This window comes from Notechis scutatus, chromosome 1 (assembly GCF_049901735.1).
Source record: "Notechis scutatus isolate UNSWTSFEM ecotype Mainland chromosome 1, rNotScu1.2, whole genome shotgun sequence".
NCBI classification, from domain to species: Eukaryota; Metazoa; Chordata; class Lepidosauria; order Squamata; family Elapidae; genus Notechis; species Notechis scutatus.
The window spans coordinates 276,553,326-276,576,782 of record NC_142009.1 but is presented as its reverse complement, the minus strand read 5'-3'; the positions used below and the strand labels follow the sequence as shown (position 1 = coordinate 276,576,782).

Sequence of the window (23,457 nt, the reverse complement as noted above, 5' to 3'; positions counted from 1 at the left end):
GAATCCTACCCCTGCTAGTAACACTTGACTCTCAGATTCCATAACAGAATGTTTTTGAAAGCAACAAATGTTCCTTATTTTCTCTGTCTGTTTAACCATCAACTCGGAAAAAAAGATATGCAGTGTTAATCAGGATTTATAATGTCATGAGCAGGCTACCTCTGTTCATTCATAGCTCAATTAGCACCTCTCAGGGATCTTGTCCAAATTCCCCAGACTGTAGCACTTGCACATTTCTATGTAAATAACCGCTCAGTTTTGCATATGTTAAAAATCTTCCTTCTGTTTCAGCAATTCCTTTTCCACCTCTCAATGTGACAGTCACTAAGATCACCAGCAACAATGCCAGTGTCACTTGGCAATCTGGATTCGATGGCCTTTCTCCCCTACACACTTGTACGGTACAGGTACGAAACAATTACATATATGTCCTTCTCCAAACTAAACTGTTCAACGTTTTTGCATGACCAGAACTTGTTTTCCAATTTGAGCTTCCACTGTTCTAAACAATGGAGCTTTATAAATTCCCCATTACTTAATCTAATGTTATTTGTTTGACTTTGTCACAAGCAGCAGACTAGGAAAAAAGTTAATCTGCATTCAAGCAGGCCTCTAATTCTGTGTCCACGCCTTGATAAACTGCTAAGGATCAGAATGAAGTTATTGTGGGGAAAATAGGAGGAGGAAAGAGTATTAGGTATGTTAGCCACCTTGAATTATCTATGGAAATAATAAAGGTGGATAAAAATATCTAAAGGAGAAATAGAGGGTGGGAGAGAGAGACAGGGAGTGAGAGGGAGAGAAGGAGTGGGAGGGAGAGTGGTGAGGAGACCATAAAATCTTGTTCAGAAGTGTGGGCTTACGGTTTGAGCTTCTTCGGCGACAGATCGAAACCTCGTCTCTGTGAGGCTTCGATCCGTGCTCGCCACTGGAGCGCCCCGAGCCGGCTGGTTTCAGGGCTAAGCCACCCCGTAGAGGTGGTGAAGAAGACTGCCTACAGGGTTGAGGAGAGCCGCATCTCTCCTCCCCAGCTGGCCATTACTCCCTTTCCCAAAGGCGGTTGCAGCGGTGGTCAGAAATGGCTACCACAAAGAAGAACTCGACTGGAAAAGAATGTGCAGGAGGAAGATAAGAAGATAAAGTTTTGGTTGACCGGGTCAAACAGCAAAAGCAACAAATAAGGTACCCTGGAATTTAAATTTAATAACATTGTTCCCAAAGAAGATTTTGAAGCTGCGAAGGAGAGAGAAGGGAAAGGATTAGGTTTTTTTTTCTTCCCTTCCTTATACTGACAGCTAAGAGACTTAAGCAAGAAATTGAAAAAAATCCACTTTGACATTAATAGGCATCTAAGCTGAAAATAAAAGTCAAAGGGATAATAAAGATTTCTGGATATTTAAAAGTTTTTAAAAGCAGGAAAGGAGAAAAAAATAATAATAAAAGGGCAGGATCTGGAAAAATGGAGGAGACTGCCTGGAACTAAGGAATGGAACTGTAACTAAAAGGAACTTACAGTGAAATTTCAACAAGATTCCTCAAAGATACATCTTAATTGAAACTTGGTAACAAAATAATAGAACCCCAGGAAGAGAAAGTGGAAAAAAGAAGCAGAAAGAAACAGCCTTGGATTATTCGGATTACTTGGTGGTTTTTGGTTTTTGCCTCTGGATGACTAAAATTAACCGGGTGGTTGTTTAAAAGTCTTTAAAATGGTATCACTCTTAGAAGAACTGAAAATGGAACTTAAAAAATGGAAAGAAGATGCACAAGAAGGGAGAGGTTCTTTTGGCTTCATATTTCAATTCTTAGAAATGGAGATCTGGAACTATGAGAAACAACAAGAAACGCTTGCAGAACAAGAAGATTGGGACAAAGAAGAAGCCATCTTTAATGATCAAATAATTTTAAGTGGGGGGAAAAAGGTAAAGAGGGGAAAGAGAGTGAAAGGTTTAAGACTAGAAAAAACAACCAAAAAGAAGAAGAAGAATTTGAAAGATAAGTATAATATTAGAAAGCAACAGAAGAGGGGATTACAGATGAGAGAGTTAGAAGTAGAGAGACGAGGGGGTGAAAAGGGGAGGGAGAAAAAGAGGGAGAAGAAGGCAAGGAAAAGAAGTTGTAAAAGACAGAAACAAGAAATGGAGAAACAGGGAAAAGATATAAGGATTGTAACCATAAGCTTGTTTAGAGATAATGGGTGAAAATTTAATTGCAAAAGGGATTCTGCAAAGGTACATAAGATAGCATTGTTATATTATAAACAGAAATAATTTTAGAAAATGTGATTAAAATGATGGACAAAATATTTACTGTAATGTAGTTGAATGTTTGGTAATAAATAAATGAATTAAAATGATTGAAAGAATTAAATGGGAACATTTTTAATTATTAGTAATGATTTATAAAAATATAAGTGAGAAATATAGGAAAAAAAGAATTAACTATGGAAAGTTTATAAGTGTTCCCAAGGAAGTATGATATTTAATTGAAAAGAAATATTAAAGATGTTAAGATTTTAATGAATATTAATGATAGAATTGAATTGGAATGGAATGTGTGCTTTATTTACACACACACACACACACACACACACACGTATGTATGTATGTATGTATGGCCTTCAGCTTTGTTCGGGTATTTTCCCACGTCATAGTAGTGATGCTTTTAAAGTTCTAGCAACGTTTCAGCAGAATCTCATCTGCCATCATCAGGCTTCTGTATTGTATACAATACAGAAGCCTGATGATGGCAGATGAGATTCTGCTGAAACGTTGCTACAACTTTAAAAGCATCACTACTATGACGTGGGAAAATACTCCAACAAAGCTGAAGGCCATACATGTAAGTACCGCGAAAACTTAAGAATATATATATATATATATATATATATATATATATATATATATATATATATATATATATATATATACATACATACATACATACATACATACATACATACATACATACATACATACACCAATAGAAGAATAAGCACCCGCCTCAAAAAGCTGGAACACACTTCCTCACTAGTCCAACACATGGAAGCCACAGGTCATAGCATCAACTTCAATGGCAACAAAACCCTAGCCACTATAGAAAATCCTAACCACAGAATCATCAGAGAAGCCATAGAGATTGAAAAAAGACCAGAAAGCATGAATAGAAGAGATGATTCCACCAGGCTGTCAATCATTTGGAAGCCTGCACTCACAAACAAAAAAATCTCCACACCACAAGCCAAGCAAACACCTGGGCACAAACAGATCCCCCCTGATACTTCCAGCTCAAACACATCCCAACCAGGCACCCAGATGAAACCCAGCTTCCTAACTAATGATAGCCGTCCATTTACCCGAAGCCAAGCTGCACTAAAGGCCTCCAATAAAGCAACACAATGCTGCCAGCCAATCAAGATACAAAAAGAGCCAAAAAAACAGACAGAAGATATTAGAGACACCAATCAAGCAGAACACAGCAAACTCCGAGACCAATAAACACAGACCAAGACTCCCAACCAATCAGGATGAAGAAAAAACCATTCTGGCACAGCAATAGGCTGCCCCAAATTTAAATCTGAAACCACTGTAAAAGTCTGACTCACAGATGGACACAATACAGAAGCCTGATGATGGCAGATGAGATTCTGCTGAAACGTTGCTACAACTTTAAAAGCACCACTACTATGACGTGGGAAAATACCCGAACAAAGCTGAAGGCCGATTGGAAGTTATGTATTATATTGAATGCTATAATCTTAAAGGTATACATTGAAGCTTAAATAAGAGTTTGAATGGATAAAATTAAAAGATATAAAGGTGTCATACTCCAATTGGTAACTACAGGGAAAAATTTGTTTAATAAGAAAAGATAATATGAAATTGAAACAGGACAGACAAAAGTATAAATATAATGATTTGATTGAGATGAGATAATTAAAATAAAGTTGAGAAAATTAAAAGAGGGGAAAACTATGTAGAAAATATAAAGCGGTAATAAGATATGGAATAGAATATAAAAATGAGCATGAAATTGAGTTTGGTGTCTGTATGAAGAAGTGATAACCTGGGACCATGCTATTTTCAAAAAAGATGTTTTATTTGTATTTTGTTTTTGTGAAAACCCAAATAAAACTTTCAAAAAAAAACCAAAATCTTGTTCAGAAGTGTGGACTGTGAGCCAAATTGGAATTGGTATATCTTTACAACTACTGATATGCAGGCAACAAGGGGTTTTGATTTGAAGGCAGAGATGGCCTAATAGGCCTTTGAATCCTTTAAATGTCAAAGGACATTATTTGACCCCATTTAGCATCAAATCCTAATAGGAAATATGGCATCTTTTTAATGCCATAATTAAATATATATAATTAGGATCACATTTAATATTATGGATAACTGAGGCTAGGGTATTGCTGCTAATTCCTCCCCCGCCCCCAAAAAAAGCGAATAAAATGGACTTTACTTTTACTTTGCTGAATCTTACAGCTTCATAATGTTCTACCAGTCAAGTTTTCATTTCTACCTTTCATATTCAGTGTTGGAACAAGTTATATTTATGTTTTACGTGCCCTGGTTTTACAAACACTGCAGGTTTCATCTGGACATCCCTTGTCAGTATCACCATGAGTGCCCTTTGAAATGGCATAGGAGGATACTAATGGGGCATCTTTACTGCAGGAAAGGGGAGGAATAAAAACATTCCCACATATAAAAGTTCTTGCCAATGAGAAAACATTTGGCCCATAACTCCATAGGAAACATTACAATGCATTTCTGAAGCTATATTGTTGTGGAGCTTCAGGAAGAAGTATATAAATCATGAATGAACCATTTCATGTTGAGTTTCAGATAAAGACAGAGAACTTGAGGGATTTTCTGCTTCAAGTACAAAAATCACTTAGTTGTTGGGGATATTGCAGAAAGGCTGAGGAACACGTGCCTGCTCCTGCTCTGTCTCAAGCATCAAATCTTCTGAGGCCTGTCCCAACAGGAATCATTGAACAATAGGCAATAACAAGCTTTGCAACCTGATCGTGCATTGGAGCAATTGATTGTGGTAATTGCATCTCAGATTGAACCTGTTCACACAGTTCTCCAATGTGTTGTTGACAAAACTAAGCTGCAGGTGTCCCTGAAGCAGAAACACCAGAAGCCAAAGTCCTGAGGCATGGCAGAGTCAAGAATAAGAGACAGCACTCAAAACAAGGGTGGAGACCTTTTTTTTTTTTTTCATTTTGAGGCACACATACGCTCATAAGACGTGCATTCATTCCATGACTGCATTCCAGCAGTGGGCAGACCAAAACCAAAATTGGGGTTGACCAAAGCAACACCTATGAATGCCTGTCATACTCACTCTGAAATGAAGAAGCTGAGACTTAATTTATACTATGGAGATACTATCTGTAGGAAAGAAGCCCATGTGAAATAGACATTTGCAGTTGTTATTAGAGATATCTTCTAAAATTCAAATATACGGTGTAGGAGTTCTCCTAAGTTTTTAGTGTTGAGACAACTTTGATGATAGCAGTAATTTTTTTCCTGAGGTGATCTGTAATGATGATAGCAGTAATTTTTTTCCTGAGGTGGTAAGCTGTGGCCATGTCTAGAGAAGATTTATGCATGGATTTAACATTTAGGTTGGACTACTGTGATTTACTCCACCTGGATTTGTTTTTGAAGATGCTTTGGAATTTTCTGTTGATGAGAAAGTGGCTAAATTTATTTGTTCAAAAGTTGCCTATATTCTGCAAAGTTTTATGGGGATATAATTAGTTCAAAATCTTGTGCCACTACTCCAAAATTATAAATTTAGACTTGTATTCTCTCCTCTTCTTGTGGTAGGCAGGGAGGAGAGTATTATAGCCAGTCTCTTTGTTTACTGTTAGTGGATCATTCAACATTTTATTTAACAAGAACTACATTGTCTGAATAGATCAGGGGTGTCAAACTCAAGGCCCGTGAGCTGGATCTGGCCCACAGGGTGCTTAGATCTGGCCTGCGGGGCCACCTTGGAAACAGCAAATAATCAGCCTGCAGTGCTTCTGTCAGCAAAAACGGAATTTAGGAGGGCTGCCCTCTTGAACTCTGTTTTCTCTGGCAGAGGCTGGCAGGAGGCCAGCACAGCCAAAAATGGAGCTTGGGAGCCCATTTTTGCTGGCAGAGCACTCAAGCCGCCACAGGCGCCCCTGACACGAATGATGTTGAGCTGGCCATGCCCCCCTGCCCCCCCCCGGTCAAATATAACTCTGATGTGGCCCTCAATGAAATAGAGTTTGCCACTCCTGGAATAGATGATATTAGTATAAACTGTTTCTGTTGAAAGGTTCAGAACTAGTTTGGTCAGAATGGTCAGAATTAGTTTTTTGTTTCACATGATTTCACTATCCAATCATAATTACCGAATGTCTACTGCCAGTTGTGTGTGTGTGTGTGCGCGCGCACGCACATCTCTCCAGTTTGTTATTTTTCTGTCCTCTTATAGGAAGTACCCTCTTAATGCTTCACTTGCCTTAGTAGGGTGTAAGTACCCTATTATTTCATTACATTGCTGACCCAAGTAACAATGGGATCAAGATGACACTGGTACTTTCATTAGCTTCTCTGGTTGCCGTTGAACTCTCATTTTGGTTCAAAGTACTGGTGAGGCTCTAAAGCTTAAATGGTTTGAGGCCAAGTTACCCAAAGGATTTTTTTCCATCTGCATTTAGAGTTATAAGATTTTTCTGAAAGCTCTGGCTCTGAAACAAGTGCAAAGGGAAAATCCCTTTCAGCTGTCTTTTGTTGGGTGAAACCCCTTTCTTTTAGGTCTGGGAAATCCCGTAAAGCTCACTTATTCTCAGTAACTTTCTTTTAAACTAGTTGAGTTGGCACGATAAATGTAACTCTTCAGGGATTTTTAAACTGGACAGTTAAATTTTATTTGCTAGTTCTCACAGCTTATTTGGGCACTGAAGATTTCTGCTACCTGTATGTTTATTTCCTAAATACTTGAAAATTGCCTTGAAAAGTTTTACCATAGAGTGAAGAAAGGATTGGAAAATGATAATGTCTGATCATACAAATTTATGTATGTACAGTATATATTTAGATCTGTTGGCCACCAATCATTGCAACATACGTATTTGTGTCAGATTTTGGGATGCAAGTACATAATATACATGATTCCATTTTGTTGTCAACTGCTAAAGATGCTGATCACGAAGAGTTAGGTTTGGAAAAGCTTCCTATAGTCCTCAGCAGAAGGTGTTTTTCAAGCCTTTTTGACAAAATACAGGTTTGAAAGACCAACTGCAGTCCAGGAGGAAGAAAAAAATTAACTCTTCCCTTCCAGGAGCAGCATACTAGAAACAGCCTTTTTCCCCCAAGAAAATATTCAAGTCTTTTTCTTCTTTATTATCACTTTGATTAATTTTGAACTTAAACATTTTATCTGTGACTTGTATCTGTTCCTTATATTAATTTATTAGCGTAACACAGAAAAAATGTTTAGTGTCTTTTTTCAATAGCAATTGAGATGATGGGAAAGGACTAGAGATCCTTCAGGCTGACTAGGCAAGAAACTGCAAAAATAGCTTTCCAAGGACACAGAAAAACCAGCTAAGTAGATTTATTGTTGAGGAGCCTAACAAAGCCATTATATATTTTTTAAAAATTCAGGAATTTACATGGAATACAATTGGCTAGAAGCAGGACGAATAAGTTCAATTATGAAATTATGGACTTTGTTTTTGAAAAGGACTGGTGTGGCATGAAGCTGTTTACTTGTGACTTTGAGAGAAATGACTGGGCTGGAGTTTTGCAATCCTTGAAGCAAGTGCTATATATATTGAAATAAATAGTATGTTTTGTATTTCTTGCTGCGGAAAACCATGAGTCAGCCTGGACAGATGAGTTCAGAACTGCAAATTTATTACGTATTTAGTTCTTCAGTCTGGGCATCTATAAGGAGAGATGAGAATTTCAGCTGAGAATTTAAGCCCCTTTATTCTAAATGATCAGATTCATCTCTATAATGTAGCTTACCCTGGACTCCTCCAGGGAGTTGTTATAGCAATCAGTATTCTTAAATTTAAAAGATAACCTTCTTCCAAAATATTTGAGTGATTGCTTGATTAAGATAAAATGCCTCTGCTTGAGGCATTGATTTGTGGTGACTGCATGGGCACAACTATGATTAGGACTAATCAAGCTGACAGAACAAGGTGTTTGAGTGATGTTATAGAAACAGAACTAGGGAAGAAAGAAAGAAAAACAGAATGGTTGTTTTTAAAGCCTTGGTTTTTTTTTAGATTCAACTCAGTCCTGTAATGGAGCCATGGACTAAATGCAATTTCTCCAGGTGCTTTTGGCCTCAGCTTATACTTAATCCTGAAGGACAAAGAAAACTGTAACTTTGAAAGCACGAGCAACTAGGCAGAGGCTGTAGTTTGTCTATTTTATAATGCCTTTTTATCTATGACTTTCAAGAAACCAAAGAGCCCTTTGAGTTAATGGCTCTACCTCTACTCCCTGCATGCAACCCTCCCCTGCACAGTGTTTATGGCTGTTTTCTTGGGACACTTGACAGATTAGAATGAGTTTCCTCTTGCACATTAGAATTCTGCCTGCTTGTACTAGGTACAGCCTATTCTTCCTAACGTGCACGTCCATCGGTCACTGCACACAGTGCTAATCTCTCTAAGTTCCAGGCTCCTCCCTACAATCATTTCTTCCACGGCTGAAGCAGAGAGAGAAGCAAATTGCAAACTTCTTAGACAGTGGATTCCCTCCTCCCCCATCCCTCCCCTTTACATCCATTTCTGTCCCATGCTGGGAAAAATAAAGAAGCATTTCATTCTCTGATCTGTCAAGTTTAGCGAGGCAGCCATGGTCTAGTATAAAAAGATCAAGTAGAGACGGGGGTTACCACAGCAAAGAAATGCAAATGTGCAGTCACTTGTAAACATTACTACCCTCTGAGCTATCTTTCTACTACTAGCAGTCCCTGGTGCTTGCAGGAAAGGAGGGATTGTTATTTGTCTAGGACCAGAGAAAAAAGCTGAATACATGCTTGTAAAGGCACCATTATGAAAAGCAGACTCGCTCATACTGTCATCCCTAGCCATAATGCATACAGTACGGACGTATACAGATTCATTGGTGTTGATACAGGAAGAAAAGATATGTGTGCATGCCTAACGTGAAATGAAAATGTGGGATTTTTTTAAAACAATAATTGTTTGACTAATTGAACAAGTTTCTCCTTGAAACCAAGAGAGATGGCTGACGTGATAAAAGGGAATCAGTAAAAATGTGCAAAATAGGTTGGTAAAAAATTTAAAAAAGACATCAAAGTACAAAGCCCAGTTAGCCGGAGAGATTAAAAATGCAGGGTTATTTTCACGTAGTAGCTTTCCTCCTCTTGTTGATCTCCAGAGGTGAGTGCAATTCCAAGAAGTCTCACCTGTAAGATCTCAGAACTATTGTAGGACGTATGAGATTTCTCATTTTTTTTCCATTAGTGCATTTCGTTGCAGTTTTACTGAAGCTATAAGTAAGGGTAGGAAATGATTGAGGTTGTATTTATGGAATACGCTTGTTTGTTCATCAAGGCCCATGAGCCATTGGCAATAGCTTTCAAAATACTAGATTACTCCAGTCACAAATTTTTGGTCCTTGTATGTTTGCTGTTATCATTATGCTAATCTTTTGATTATTCTAGAGTTTTCTCCTGTTTCACAGGGTTCAACTGTTTGAAGGATTCATCACTGCCTGTCAATGGCCCAAAGCCAAGATGATGTGTAATACATCATTTATTTGATGCAACTCTCCTAAGGATTTATGATTTTCGTCAAATGACGCATTTTATGTGAAATCCACGAATCTGTTTGTTCATGTTTTTGCTTTATCCCAGCAGGTGGCTGAGCTGCAGGATGAGGTGGTCACCGAAGTTTTCTCTGTCCCTCCCTTTACACGGGCTTTGCCAGGTTTAAAGCACGCCACCAATTACAGTGTTCGAGTTCAGTGTTCTAATGAGATGGGCAGCTCTCCTTTTTCAGATTGGGTCTATTTTCAGACCTTGGGATTAGGTAAGACTTAGAGGGATAGAGTGCATGAAACTCTTAAAAAATATTGTTTTTTGTTGAATCGGAAAACATTTGGAAAATAGCAACTTTCCTGATTTAATTGAACAGATATACTGCATGTCTGATTAAACAAAGATTGTAAGGAATGTGCAAACCTCAGGGCCGGGTTCAAGCAATCAATCATCGGCCTCCATGATTGTTGCTTTCTATTGTATAGTTAATTGGAAACTCTGAAGCTGTTATTAGTTCTTCCAAGTAGGATAGAATAGAATTCTTTACTGGCCAACACACATCTGGATAAAATTTAGAGCTTGTTGAAAAGGTGGGAAACCTTTTAGAAGACTGTGTAGAACTTAACCACAAATTTAATAAATGATTATTAATAGCATTTAGGATATTTGGGTTTCCTAAAGCTCTTCTGTCCTTTGAGGCTTGCCATTCAGTAGCACTCTCTTAAACAGCACAACAGATACATTGCGGTTTTCTTTCCCTTGCAGCTCCAAATTGTACTCCACAAAATGTACGCATTATCCAAAGAGATTCTTGTCTGATTTTGGAATGGGAAGCAGTAGCTCCAGCAATGTTTGGGGAGAATACCTTAGGATACAGGTTGGAGTGGAGCCAAGATAACATAACTCAGGTAATAAACCGAGAAACATATCCTCTTGATGAAGCAGGACAAAGTCTATTTAGGAGAACCTTTTCTATCCATATAGTCTGCCAATGGATTGTTCTTCAACCCCCATCATCCTTTAGCTAGCTAGTGATCAAGCAGGAAAATATAATAATGACTGTGCAATATGCTTAAATGCCCAAACACAGAAGTTTAATTAACCCATAGACCCTTCTTACCAGTGATAAATGACCTTTATAAATTGAAAATACTGCTAATAGATTTCACTGCATCTTGTGTCAGTGAGTTCTAAAAGGTAATTTGAATGATTAAAAAAGAAGCTTGGTTAGAAAGAACTGCCCATAAAAGCAATTGGGTCTCCATATTGGTAAGATGTGTATTCAAAGGTTTGTGTTTTTATGGTGGCAGTTGCGAAATTTATCATACTAAAAATTTGGCTGCTGCTTCAGTGGTAGGATTCAAATTTTTTTTACTACCGGTTCTGTGAGTGTGGCTTGGTGGGCGTGGCAGGGGAAGGAAGGTAAAATCTCCAGTCAGAGGTGATATTTGCTGGTTCTCTGAACTACTCAAAAATTTCCACTCTCGGTTCTCCAGAACTGGTCAGAACCTGTTGAATACCACCTCTGTGCTGCTTGTTGCATACACACATTGAGTAATGGTGATCAGTTTTGCAGTGAGAAATGTTTCTTTGTGTATTGTCAATGCATTTATTCTGCATCTGGTTTTGTTTAACTTGCTGATTAAGGCTGGAGAATTATGCTCCCCTCAAAAAAACAAAAGAAATACTTAAAAAGTGGAGGCATTTCAAATATATTCCCGAAAGGATAACACTGCTTTGCACAGATATAACTGATTTAGTCTTGGAGAGTATAAATTAAAAACTAGCCACCCTGATAAGAATAGATTTGCTAGGACGACTGAAAGCAAGAAATATTAGGGATTGAAATAGTAGGGATTGAAGAGGTAATGCTAGTTCTTTTAAGGCATACCTGAATGTAGGAAGCCTTACAATTTTCATGCTTGGAATACGCTTCTCTTCATGGCAGCTTAGATATTAGACATGCATATTGTATTTGTTCTTTGGACTGCAAACCCTGTGTAAGGAATAGACTAAAAAATTGTCTGCCTCAACACGAACTTTCCGGTTTAATGCCCTACCTCACATACTCTTTCACCAGTGAGAGGCTGAGGATAACTTGTTCTGTTATCTGATACTACTGATTTTTGCGACTTTGAATGCCAGATATAAATTGTAATTTTGTGCCCAGGTTTTTTAAACTTAGGAATGATAGGACTATTGTCTACCAATGCATTTGGTCAGCTACTTTTAGGGAGCCGAATCGGGATTCTGTTAACTGTTACTACACTGCTCCTTTCTTTTAATAACAGTGGTAATAGTTTGCTGATATAGCAAACAATTGAGTTATCAAGTAGCCCCAGACAAACATATACCAATCATACATGAACTGGGGTAGGGAGCAGGAGATATCTGGGAAGAAAGATTTAATTCTTAATACGATGGAATTAAATTTCTCCCATTATTGCATTATGGACATTTTATTTCTAAACTAGAAAATAATATTTTTTGCAGTAATTCCATCCTTACGTGGATACAAAGTAGGTTTGGCTCAGAGACCACAGTTCAATTGTGCAATAAATAATGCCACAATTTAGTGCAAAATCAAATCATCAGTTATTTACTATGTAACTGTATGACAAAGACTATGCATAAGTCTTGATTTCCGGGCTTTGAAGCACAGAATTTATTTGATGAAAACCAGTGAATTTCATAAAGGTGGAAAATTAGGCAATGACTGCAAGCAGCTGCATGGAGTAGAACAGTTCAGACTCTGAATTGCCCTAGAATAGCTTTGCTTGTCAACCTAAACAGTTCAGGTCAGCAAACAGGAGATGCCGGAAACACAAATAACTTCTTATGGTTGTAGCAAGTAAGTCCAAGCTACTGTCTTTTGGAAAGGGCAGATAACAATACTAGACTGTGCAACAAACCATGATCCCAAGATTATTAGATAACTTGGAACAGAAGAAATTGATTTTCTCATTCAAAAGTAATAATGAACAAGTGTCACTTGAATGACAATGCACCATTTGTGGTTTTCTGGTTATAGGGGGAATTGATTGTGAAGGAAGCAAGAGCTAACCTTTCTATGTGGAATCCCTTAAAAGACCTTCTAATCAAGGTCTGTATACTCAGTTCAGCCGGCTGTGGACCCTGGAGTGAGCCCTTACTGCTTACATCCCAAGATTTAATAGGTAAGTGGCAAATGCAGGAAGTGTTTGTGTTTGAGGAAAATGGGCTGTTGTTAATATGGTGCATCAGATGAGGAACAGCGAGAGAGCTGGTACCATTGTATTCCTCTGGCTGTGCTCTTTCCAATATTCCCAGCTGCATATGTATTACGTTTTCACAGATGAGAAACAAGCAGCTTCAAACAATCTAGCAGAAGCAGGGACTGGCTGGGAGTATTACAAATTTTCTGTGTAAGGGAACGTTGGACAAATGAAGGAAAAGAGCAATATAATACAAATGGCTCCCCTACTATTGTTTGGTGTTACTATATTATTAAAAATGATTGAAAGAATCTGCAAGCATGATATGGCCTAGATAAATAGAAATGATATTTTCTGCATTTGAGATTTTTTTTGGCCCCCGAATGGGTTATAAGGATTCTCAGATCAGGGTATCTGACAGTTTTTGCCCTTAGTTATAAAAGAATTATAGGAAGCCATTGTTAATTGCTAATCTTTTGAATTACAAGAATGTGTAAATAATGCTGTCAGGGCTCCAACGAATCCACCCTCATTCAAATCAAAAGTCTCTAGCCGCATTTCAGAGAAAAGTAAATTGATTTATTAGGAGTGGCCATGTTGACGTAAGCTGAATGCAGCCGATACTAAATTACATCATACATTTCCCCCTTGACCCTGGTCTTCCCCCCCACCCCTGGATGTGATTTCTCCAATGGGACACATCCATTTCCAAGAGTCATCCATCATGCTCGCCAATAACCTTCTTATGCTCCGACAACTTTGGGCTGCCATCTTGGCATTTAAGGAAGGCCTTGTTTTCCCCCACTCCCTTTTTCTGGCAGCTAAAAAGACCAGAGGAGTATCTTTTTAGTTGACAAATGCATTGCAAATACTATATAAATATTATAGTATGTTCAATTATGATAGATTATCTCAAATTTAATTATCCATTGTACAGGTAGTCCTCGACTTATGACCACAATTGAGCCTAAAATTTCTGTAGCTAAGTGAGACATTTGTTAAGTTGAGTTTTGCACCATTTTACGATTTTTCTTGCCATCACTGCAATTCTTAAGATAGTAAGATGATTGTTAAGTGAATCTGGCTTCTCCATTGACTTTGCTTGTCTGGAGGTCACAAAAGGTGATCACGTGACCCTAGGACACTGCAACCGTCATAAATGTGAGTCAGTTGCCAAGCACCTCAATTTTCATCACATGACCATGAGGATGATGCAACCATTGTAAGTGTGAAAAATGGTCATAAGTCACTTTTTTCAGTAAAGTAACTTCAAATGGTCACTAAACAAACTGTTGTAAGTTGAGGACTACCTGCATAATAAGCATTAAGAGAGTATGGGCATAAAGTGGAGGAATGGGAAATTGTTCCAAATGGAAGCAGTTGATTTTTCACTTCTTCCTGGAAGTTTCCCGCATGGGTATATTTTCTCAAACCAGAGGAATACAGATTTTTGATACATAAAAGCTACATTTAACATTTCAGAGGAACTAAGAGCCACACTGAGTGGAGTGATATGACTTGTGAACATCTCCAAGATAAAGTTGGCATCATATTCCAGTTTCATCTTTGAACAATCGGCCTTTACCTAAGAACAAAATTAGCAAGATTGATGAAACCAAAGGCACAGCCTTCTCTTCTAAGGATAGCTAGTCCAGAAACAGACCAAATGGAGATGGATCACTTCAACAGCACTGTTGGCTATGTTGCTACATCACTTTAGAGATATTTAGAATACCCTTGGTGAACCTCCTTCTAGAGCTAAAGCTCTTTCATGGATGAAAATGTCTATAGGCTAACGAAACATTTCGCTTTCTTACAAGGATTGTATTTTCTAAACAGGGGGGCAAAGGCAGCCTCTTTATGGAACATCCTGGGTTCCTGTGGTTTTAGGAATTCTAACTGCACTGGTTACAGCAGTTGCCTTAGCCCTAATTCTTCTACGGAGAAGAAGAAAAGAAACTCGATTTGGGTAAAAGCCTTTTTAGCCCCTTTTTTGCTGTTTATCATCCCCATTGTAATTTCAATATTCTTTTGTGCAGAGATTCTCAAAATGTTGCCCACTGATATGTCAGCGGAATTCCTTAGCTGGCATAGCCTTTAACCATGTAAAGCATTTCATTTTCACTTTATATTGTGTATATTCTTTCATTTTCTTTTTCATATTATCTCTCCCTCTCCTTCTCCCTCCCTCCCTCCCTCTCCCTCTCCCTCTCCCTCCCTCCCTCCCTCCCTCCCTCCCTCCCTCCCTCCCTCCCTCCCTCCCTCCCTCCCTCCTCTCTCTCTCTCTCTCTCTCTCTCTCTCTCTCTCCTCTCTCTCTCTCTCTCTCTCACACACACACACACACACACACACATATGGAAAATATGATAGTCTTTGTCCTCCTGATTGAGAATTGCAATCTTAAAATACCTGCTTTGTGGAATGGAAAGACGGATGACCTACTTGGTCTTTCCATTTCACAACCAGCCCTTCAGACAACAACCTGTAGAATTGGCTTCAAGATTCCCCTGTGCCACTGATTATATCAGAAGTCTCCAACCGTGGCAACTTTATGACTTATGGACTTCAACTCCCAGAACTCCGCCTCCCAGAGTTGAAGTCCACAAGCCGTAAAGTTGCCAAGGTTGAAGACCTCTAGACTATATAATACTTTGCCAGTAAGATGGTAGGGAAAGAAGGAACCATAAGAAGAGAGTGGCATAGGTAATAATGGAGAAGCAGTAGATCAAGCCTTAGAGGAATTCCATTTTCCCATCCTTTACAATACTGTATTGTAAATGTAACTATTTTTCAGAGGCCCTTTGGAAGTATGAAACAATTTTCCTGGGTCTTCTGATATTTTTGTACTGCCTCAGAAAAAATAAAATAATTGCCAAGATAAAGAGGTTCTTAGCTGTTGTCTGTAGTAAGTACATAACTTAGGTTTTGTGATTTCTCTATTTTGTACATTTTATGAGATGTTCTTTGCCCCCCCCGTTTAGTCAAGCCTTTGGCAGTGTGGTTGGAGGTGATCCTGTAGTCCATTTCAGAGCAGTGCGATCATTCAACCGAGTCCCGGAGCTTATTGAAGTAACGTGTAAGTAATATGTATGTGACTCTTTCCTCAGCAAGTGTATTTCCATTCTCTTAGCTAAAGTGCTGTTCTCTTCCTCCGTCAAACCATTTCCTAATAACATTGTGATGATGATGATGATGTTGTTGATGATACATGTAATATTCTATTCATTTGCCAAATTGAAAGACTAAATAAGAACGTGCCTTATGCAAAATTGGTACCCCTATCCATGCTCCTTTAACTTCTTGGGGGGGGGTGCGTCCTACAAAGCTGGATTACCGTGTCATCAAGGGCCTGTTTTCATTTTGCTTCTTTTTAGCTGAATCCTGATTCAAATTATTTATGAGTAAAATGAATATCTTATACACGTTCATTGGGGTATAAATCCAGCTGACCATAGAGACCCTTGTTCTCACATAAACTGGGGAGGATGATCAAACTGTGAATTCTGAAGCTGTGATTAAAAATTTGTACTATATTTCAAATCAGAGTTCACCTATTGTACTGCTGTTTGGAACTTGATTATATCATAAAAGCCAGGGCTTGCTAGCTTCAGACTGAAGTATAAAGTGCTATCTTTGAGGTTGATTCACAAATACTGTTTAAAGCGGTCTTTCCCCACTTGTATTCTCCAGACTATAACTCCCAGAATTGCCAGGCATTAAGTGGAGATGACCAGGATGGGAATGGCTGGATTTTAAATTCGTATTTTCTACCATTCAAGGGAAGTAGAGCAAATAATTTGAAACACTGAAATGTTATAGCACTGAAAAAAGCAACTTTATTGCATCTTTGTTGCTTTATGTGGTTTATAAGACTAAAAAAGAAATTATTTCCTAGAGAGTAAGAGTGAATTTATTTCCAAAACAAATTCTTTGTTTTGGCTTGTTCATTTTTCATATACTCTTACCTAGTGTTCCTCAAACTGTTGCCCTTCAGTGCATCTAACCTTAATTCCCATGTTTTCTACTCATGGTATCAAAGGTGGTGCTATCCAAATACATTGGGAACTTGTAATTTAACACATCTCAATGCCAAAGATGAGGGAAGATTATTCTAAATTATGCAACACTAATTGTTTCTTGGATCAAAAGCATACCAATCTAGTTGCCCTTGTTTTCTTCTGTTTATCCAGTGGATAGTATAGGAATCAGTGATGAATTGAAGACCAAATTGAAAGATGTCCTAATCCAGGAACAACAGTTTACTCTGGGAAGAATGCTAGGCAAGGGTGAGTAGTTCCCCAAAGCTTACAGAAAATGCCTTTACTTTGTTTAAGCTCAGTCCCTATATTGTTTGCAAATATTTGATTTCTAAGGATTTAGCCACACTAAATGGCAGAGACCTAAACTGCAATAGTTACAACCGAATGTAGCTAGGAATGGGAACTTTTAAATCAGGAATATTCATCGTTCTGTTGCTGCTTTTAGAAGAGAATCGAGGCTGACAGATTGAATTATCTGGGGCTAAAAATGCAGGCCTGCCTGTACATTGTGATTATTAGAGGCATTTGTGAGAACATAAGGAATACACCGTATCGAAGAACATGAGAATTAGAAAAAAAACAAAGAATAGCATAAAAGTGGAACTGGAGAATGTATTCACAAAATGTGTGAAAGCTGCAGGAAATGAATAGAAGGAAAGCTAATAGGGAAGGTTATGGCAGCAGAAATATTTTTGGAGGATCGAGAAATTTAGGAAGATTATTGCTGTAGCTTGTTACTAGCACCTTATCAAACCTCCTGATATACAATGCAGTTAAACATTTTATGTCCTATTGATTCCAGCATAAGTTGGCTACTGATAGAAACCTTCGGTTCTATCTACCTTAGGTTTCTATCGATTCCTGTTTTTCTGTAATTCCTTGGGAGGAAAAAATCTGTAGACTTTCAGTGCAAATGTTATGGTTTTTATATTCCTTCTCAGAAAATATTCCCATGGAGGAAGATATTTGACTGGAAGAAATTCTGACTTAGTAGTTTACATCTTTATAATTTTTAACCTAAGCATTCTACTCTAAATCCTAAAACAAACTTCAACTGAAGTGCCTATGGAGGTTCTCAGTCATCCAGGTCATGGTTGTTCAATTTTGACATAGATGGCTTCCTTAAACCCTCATTCAAACCAGAGGTCCTTTATGTCTAAAATCTAAACTTTGCTATCTTCAAAAGAGTGGCCTTTGTCTTTTAAATGCAGCTGGACTGCTGAATCTTGTCCTGATGGGTTTGTTCTCCTATGTTGTGCCATGTGTTTATGAAGTGGTTGTCTTGTTTCCCGCAATTTAACTGCAGTGAGCTTTTTTAATTACCATACCCCTTTACTTTCCTTTTTTTTTGTAATTTATTAGGGGAATTTGGTTCCGTCAGGGAGGGTCAATTGAAAATGCCTGATGGCTCTCTCCAGAAAGTAGCAGTGAAAATGCTAAAAGGTGAGTAAATCTAAATTAATTGAACTGTCTCCATGCCATTTTGTCACCATAAATCTTCCGTTTTCTGAGTTTGTGTATTCTCACCAAACTATATACCGTGTTTCTCATATAATAAGGCCGGGTCTTTTTTTTTTTTTTTGAGCCCCGAAAAAACAGCTAGGCCGTCTTTTCGGGGGTGACTTAATCCCCCCCTTGCATCCTCGGGCGGGCGGGCGGCGACGGCCTGGATGTTGACCTCAGCGTTGGTGGGGCACTTTGTATCAGGAGACCTTCCGCCACCATTGCTTTCCTTTCTCCCTGTGCTGTTTTCGGCCTCCCAAACCCTCCGTGTGTCATGTTTTTGCCCTCCCCTGCATCCAGAAGTACTCTGCAGTCCAAAAGCGTGCTCTTTTTGGCCTCCTAAACCCTGCACAGGTCCCGTTTTTGGCCTCCTCGATGCTGGGCCCATTTTTGGCCTGCAGAGTGCTTCTGGACTCCAGGGAGGGCAAAAACAGGATGCGCGGAGGCAAAAAACAATTTTTTTTTCTTGTTTTCCTCCTCTAAACCTAGATGGTCTAGTGAGTCTTACAGTCTGAAAAATACGGTAGTTGGCTGTGGTTTACCTTTCTTCTCATTTTTTCCCTTTCTACATATTGCCTACAATTGACACAAATTCCTTGAATGCATATTTGTTATATTTCAATATATATGGCCATCCTTCTCACCAGTGCAGTGAACACGGTTAAAAATTTCAATACAAGCATAAAAAGTAGAGATATAAGCACAACAAAGTGTAGCATCAAAACCAACAGCCTTCAGACTGACACCCTCTAGATGTGTTGATTTTTAATTCCCATATGCCCCACTCAGCATAGCGTAATGATGCTGTACTCTATGGTTACATTTATATTCCCATTTTTTTCATAACTTAAATGTTTGACAAATGCCAAATAAAAGTATAACTAATAACACTGTTCATATCCAATCTACCTGACTTATATTTAATGGCCAGTACTATGGACTAAACAGATTGCACTGTGCCTGTCTTGAATTCTTATTCCTTTAACCTGTTTTACTTTTCAGCTTTTCCTATAGACTCCCAACTGTTCTTTGTCCATTCTGCTCCTTTTCTTGAATTTGTCCCCAATGAGTTTAAAAGAAATCTCAGTAGAACTTCTCTTTATTTTAGCTGACATCTTCACTTCCAATGACATAGAGGAGTTTTTGAAAGAAGCTGCTTGCATGAAGGAGTTTAACCATCCACACATTACTAAATTAATAGGTGAGCATTGTCACATTTAATGTTTGCACTAGAGATCCCAAAGTATATATTTTACAATTTATTTGTAGATGGAAATTTATTAATTTATAAATCTTATCAATATGGCTGCCCATCTTACAAATCAAACCCTGGGTGTCTAGCAATCTGTTGAAACAATAGAAAAACAACATAAGCAAATAATTTTAAAAGCAACAATGGACACCAAGAATAAACCCAAACAAAAAATTAACCGAGGCTTTCAGCAGGCCATGTAATTGAAAAATTAGAAGGAACAGTAGTCACCAATGTACAGTATTTGGAGTGTAGTCATTCTCAGTGCATATGTATATTGTTACATTTCAAATAATTCTTCCTGGAGACTTTTCTTATTTGATAGTCCTCATTTCTCCAACAAATATTGGTTCTCAAAAATGAACCTAAGAAAGAGAGGCAATAAATAGGCTGCAAAGTTGGAAGCAAGTAGTTGTGATAGCTAAGAAATATAACTGTCAGGCTGAAACCATCCTGTTGCTTTAGATGGAATGTTTCTGAGTCCAAATAAGAAAATATTCTCCAGTTTGGAGTTACCATGTGGTATTTTTGAATGTTATTTGATCCAGATAAAAAGTCAGGTTATTTGAAGAATGTCTAGTGTTTTTGATACAGGAAGTCCTTGATTTGCAGCAGTTCATTTAGTGACTGTTCAAAGTTACCATGGCAGGGAAAAATATGGCTTATGACCTTTTTCAAAGTTATGACCTTTGCAGCATCCCCATGATCGTGTGATCAAAATTCAGATGCTTGGCAACTGGCTCATATTTATGACCTTTGCTGGGTCCCAAGATCACGTGACTTCTCACAAGAAAAGTCAATGGGGAAACTAGATGCACTTAACAACCAGGTTACTAACTTATCAACTGCAGTAATCCCCTGAACAGTTTAGAAATGCTACCCTCTCAGAATGTAGTGTTATTTTCAGCAGTTTGTGAAGAAGGAGGTATTCTAAATATTTATGATAATTTATTACAGGTATAGTGGTTCTTGCTAACTGCACATTTCCGTTATCTCAAATCAGGGGTCAGTTTGCGTAATCGGCCTAAAGGTCGCCTTCCAATCCCAATGGTTGTCCTACCCTTCATGAAGCATGGAGACCTTCACTCTTTTCTACTAATGTCCAGGATTGGAGAAAACCCCTTTGTAAGTTTTTTTTCTCTTAAAGCAAGACTGAGATTAATCGATCTTCTATTGCTTACACTGTTATAAACTATTGTCATTTATTGATTTGTTTAGTTGGTTGCTCGCAGTGCTGCTTACTGTATTTGCTGTTGCAATTCAAAAAGATTCTGATTTCTCCTCTTCCAGTAAGTTGGTTAAAAAATTAAAAACAAACAATAAAATAAATATTAGCAATTACAGCTAAAATTATAAAAAGTTTCAGCATCTAAAGAACAATCATCAAAACACACCAATAAAGGGACTTGCCGTTTATATCAGTTCTACTCTCAGAGTTTTCTTAAACATCCAAGTTTTAATGGCTTTCCTGAAGCTTGTAAGAGTTTAAGGTGGAAGCTAATCCAAGGGGTTGCATTTAAGAAAGCCTATCTCATGACTCCTCTCAAGATGGTCATTCTTGAGAGAAGAAATTTAAAGTGAATTTACTCTTAGGTCACATCATACTGGGCAAAAGAGCTATTTTAGATCACCAAGGGCTGAGTATGTAGGACTTTCAAAGTATCATCCAATCTAACACCTTGAATTCCACTTGGAACCAAACAGAGAATCAGTGCAGCTCTCAAAGTAGGATTGTAGCTTGGGATGTATTCTGAATCAGTTGAAGTTTCTGGATAGTCATCAGGTGGAGCTCCCTGTAAAGCAAGTTGTAGTAATCTGCGTCTTACGTGGGCTATTCATTACATACAATGAAAATTGTTAACACTTTTGAACATATAAAACATGTGGGAAGTCACAACTATTTTAAAACTCCTGTGCTAACTGCCATTAAATTTTAATTCCAGAAATGCTAAATGTGCTTTTCAGGGGTCAAAAGCAATGTGAGCCATAGTGGCACAGTGGTTAGAATGCAATATTGCAGGCTAACTCACTGCTCACTCCAGGAGTTTGATTCTGACCAGCTCAAGGTTGACTCAGCCTTCCATCCTTCTGAGGTCAGTAAAATGAGGACCCAGATTGTTGGGGGCAATATGCTGACTCTCTAAACTGCTTAGAGAGGGCTGTAAAAGCACTGTGAAACGGTATATAAGTACCATTGCTATGTTGTTGCCAATAGCAGTTAAAGTGCTCTTTGCTAATTTTTGTATGTGTGCTAGCGGAAAAACATGGAAGAATGCCTCTGGAAGAAAATATTTGCAGCTTAGGGCTGAACTAAGGAGTCCATGGGACTCTCTGAGCTTAGTTGTTTTCTTATAGATGAAACTTGGTTAAGTAACTACCGTGTTTCTCATATAATAAGGCCGGGTCTTTTTTTTTTTTTTGAGCCCCGAAAAAATGGCTAGGCCGTCTTTTCGGGGGTGACTTAATTCCCCCCCCCTTGCATCTTCAGGCGGGCGGGCGGCGACAGCTTGGATGTTGACCTCGGCGTTGGTGGGGCACTTCGTATCGGGGTCAATGCAGGCAGCACCATATCCGGGTGTGCAACAAAAGTACTTCCTAATGGCAACCCCCCCCCCCACCATTCCCCCCCATTTTGCATGTTTTAATATAGGCCTTAATTTGGGAGGAGGGGCTTAATTTCATTTCATGCCTATAAAACATGCTGGGACTTCCTATTGGGGGAGGCCGTATTGTTGGAGAAACAGGGTAGGTTAAGTAACATCATGAGTGCTAGAAGAGAGTGTGGTTTGTTCTTATATACAAGTGGCTTGCCCTGTCAGTGTTAGTGCACATATTTTTGGTGCTTCCTTGATTAGGCTGTTGCTTGATGTTTGATTATCTGAGTTGGTAGTTTCTTGATTGGGGTGTTGTTTACAGCTTGGTTGTTAATCCAGTGCTAGTCTTGGTGTTAATCTCTGCATATCTGGGTGTCGATATCTGGTGAGCAGGTTTTTGATGTTTCCCCCCCTTTTTTTGCTTTTGCTTGTCTCTTTTGAACAATATGTAGATGTTGTTTATCTCTATGTACCTTTCGATGGCTGATTTGTCATCCATCATGCCAGGCTTCCAGGAATTCTTTAATATTCTTGGACTTAACTAGGATGAAAAAAAAATTTATTTACTAGCGCTGACCTTTGCAAAGTCTTTGCCTTCAGACTGATAATGCTGCAATTGAAGTGCAATAGTGTTGTTTGGTTTTTGTTTTTTTTACTGAAGTATTTTTCTCAGTCAGGTTAGAGTATATGCAATGTTTGGATTAGATCAGTTGTAAAAACAAGGTTAAGCTTTAAGATATTTACTGGGAGGGTTTGAGGACATAAAGGATTTAAAAAACCATCCCAAACACATTGATATTTGTAACTCTACCTGTCACCAGTACACAACAGATATATTGTCACTGCTGCCAGCTACCGTACACAGCTAGAAACACCTAAGCCATTCTCTCTTGCCCAATGTCACACTTCCCCCTCTGCAGTAGTGGATGCTAAATATAAAGAAGTTCCATTGGCTGAAAACATTTGCCCCTGTGATTCTGGAGAGGTAGAAACTACAGAATGTGGCCTTCTTCACTGCTCCCATTAGGGCAGGGGTGTCAAACTGGCAGCCTGCGGATCAGATGCGTCATGT

The 23,457-nt window shown here is 38.4% G+C and overlaps 1 protein-coding gene across 2 annotated transcripts in view; it reads left to right on the top strand.

The window, feature by feature from the left end:
• The window catches only part of TYRO3 (TYRO3 protein tyrosine kinase), a 76,890-nt gene that overhangs the window by 39,976 nt on the left and 13,457 nt on the right, over nucleotides 1–23,457 (top strand). Inside the window, exons 6-15 of one of the 2 annotated variants that reach the window (XM_026664607.2) lie at nucleotides 292–407; nucleotides 9,901–10,072; nucleotides 10,567–10,709; nucleotides 12,833–12,977; nucleotides 14,835–14,964; nucleotides 15,978–16,072; nucleotides 17,187–17,282; nucleotides 18,399–18,479; nucleotides 19,648–19,740; nucleotides 20,795–20,916. In XM_026664607.2, the coding sequence (XP_026520392.1) occupies nucleotides 292–407; nucleotides 9,901–10,072; nucleotides 10,567–10,709; nucleotides 12,833–12,977; nucleotides 14,835–14,964; nucleotides 15,978–16,072; nucleotides 17,187–17,282; nucleotides 18,399–18,479; nucleotides 19,648–19,740; nucleotides 20,795–20,916 (1,193 nt within the window). Of the gene's footprint in view, nucleotides 1–291; nucleotides 408–9,897; nucleotides 10,073–10,566; nucleotides 10,710–12,832; nucleotides 12,978–14,834; nucleotides 14,965–15,977; nucleotides 16,073–17,186; nucleotides 17,283–18,398; nucleotides 18,480–19,647; nucleotides 19,741–20,794; nucleotides 20,917–23,457 lie in introns of both variants that reach the window. The other variant, XM_026664605.2, reaches the window with a different exon arrangement.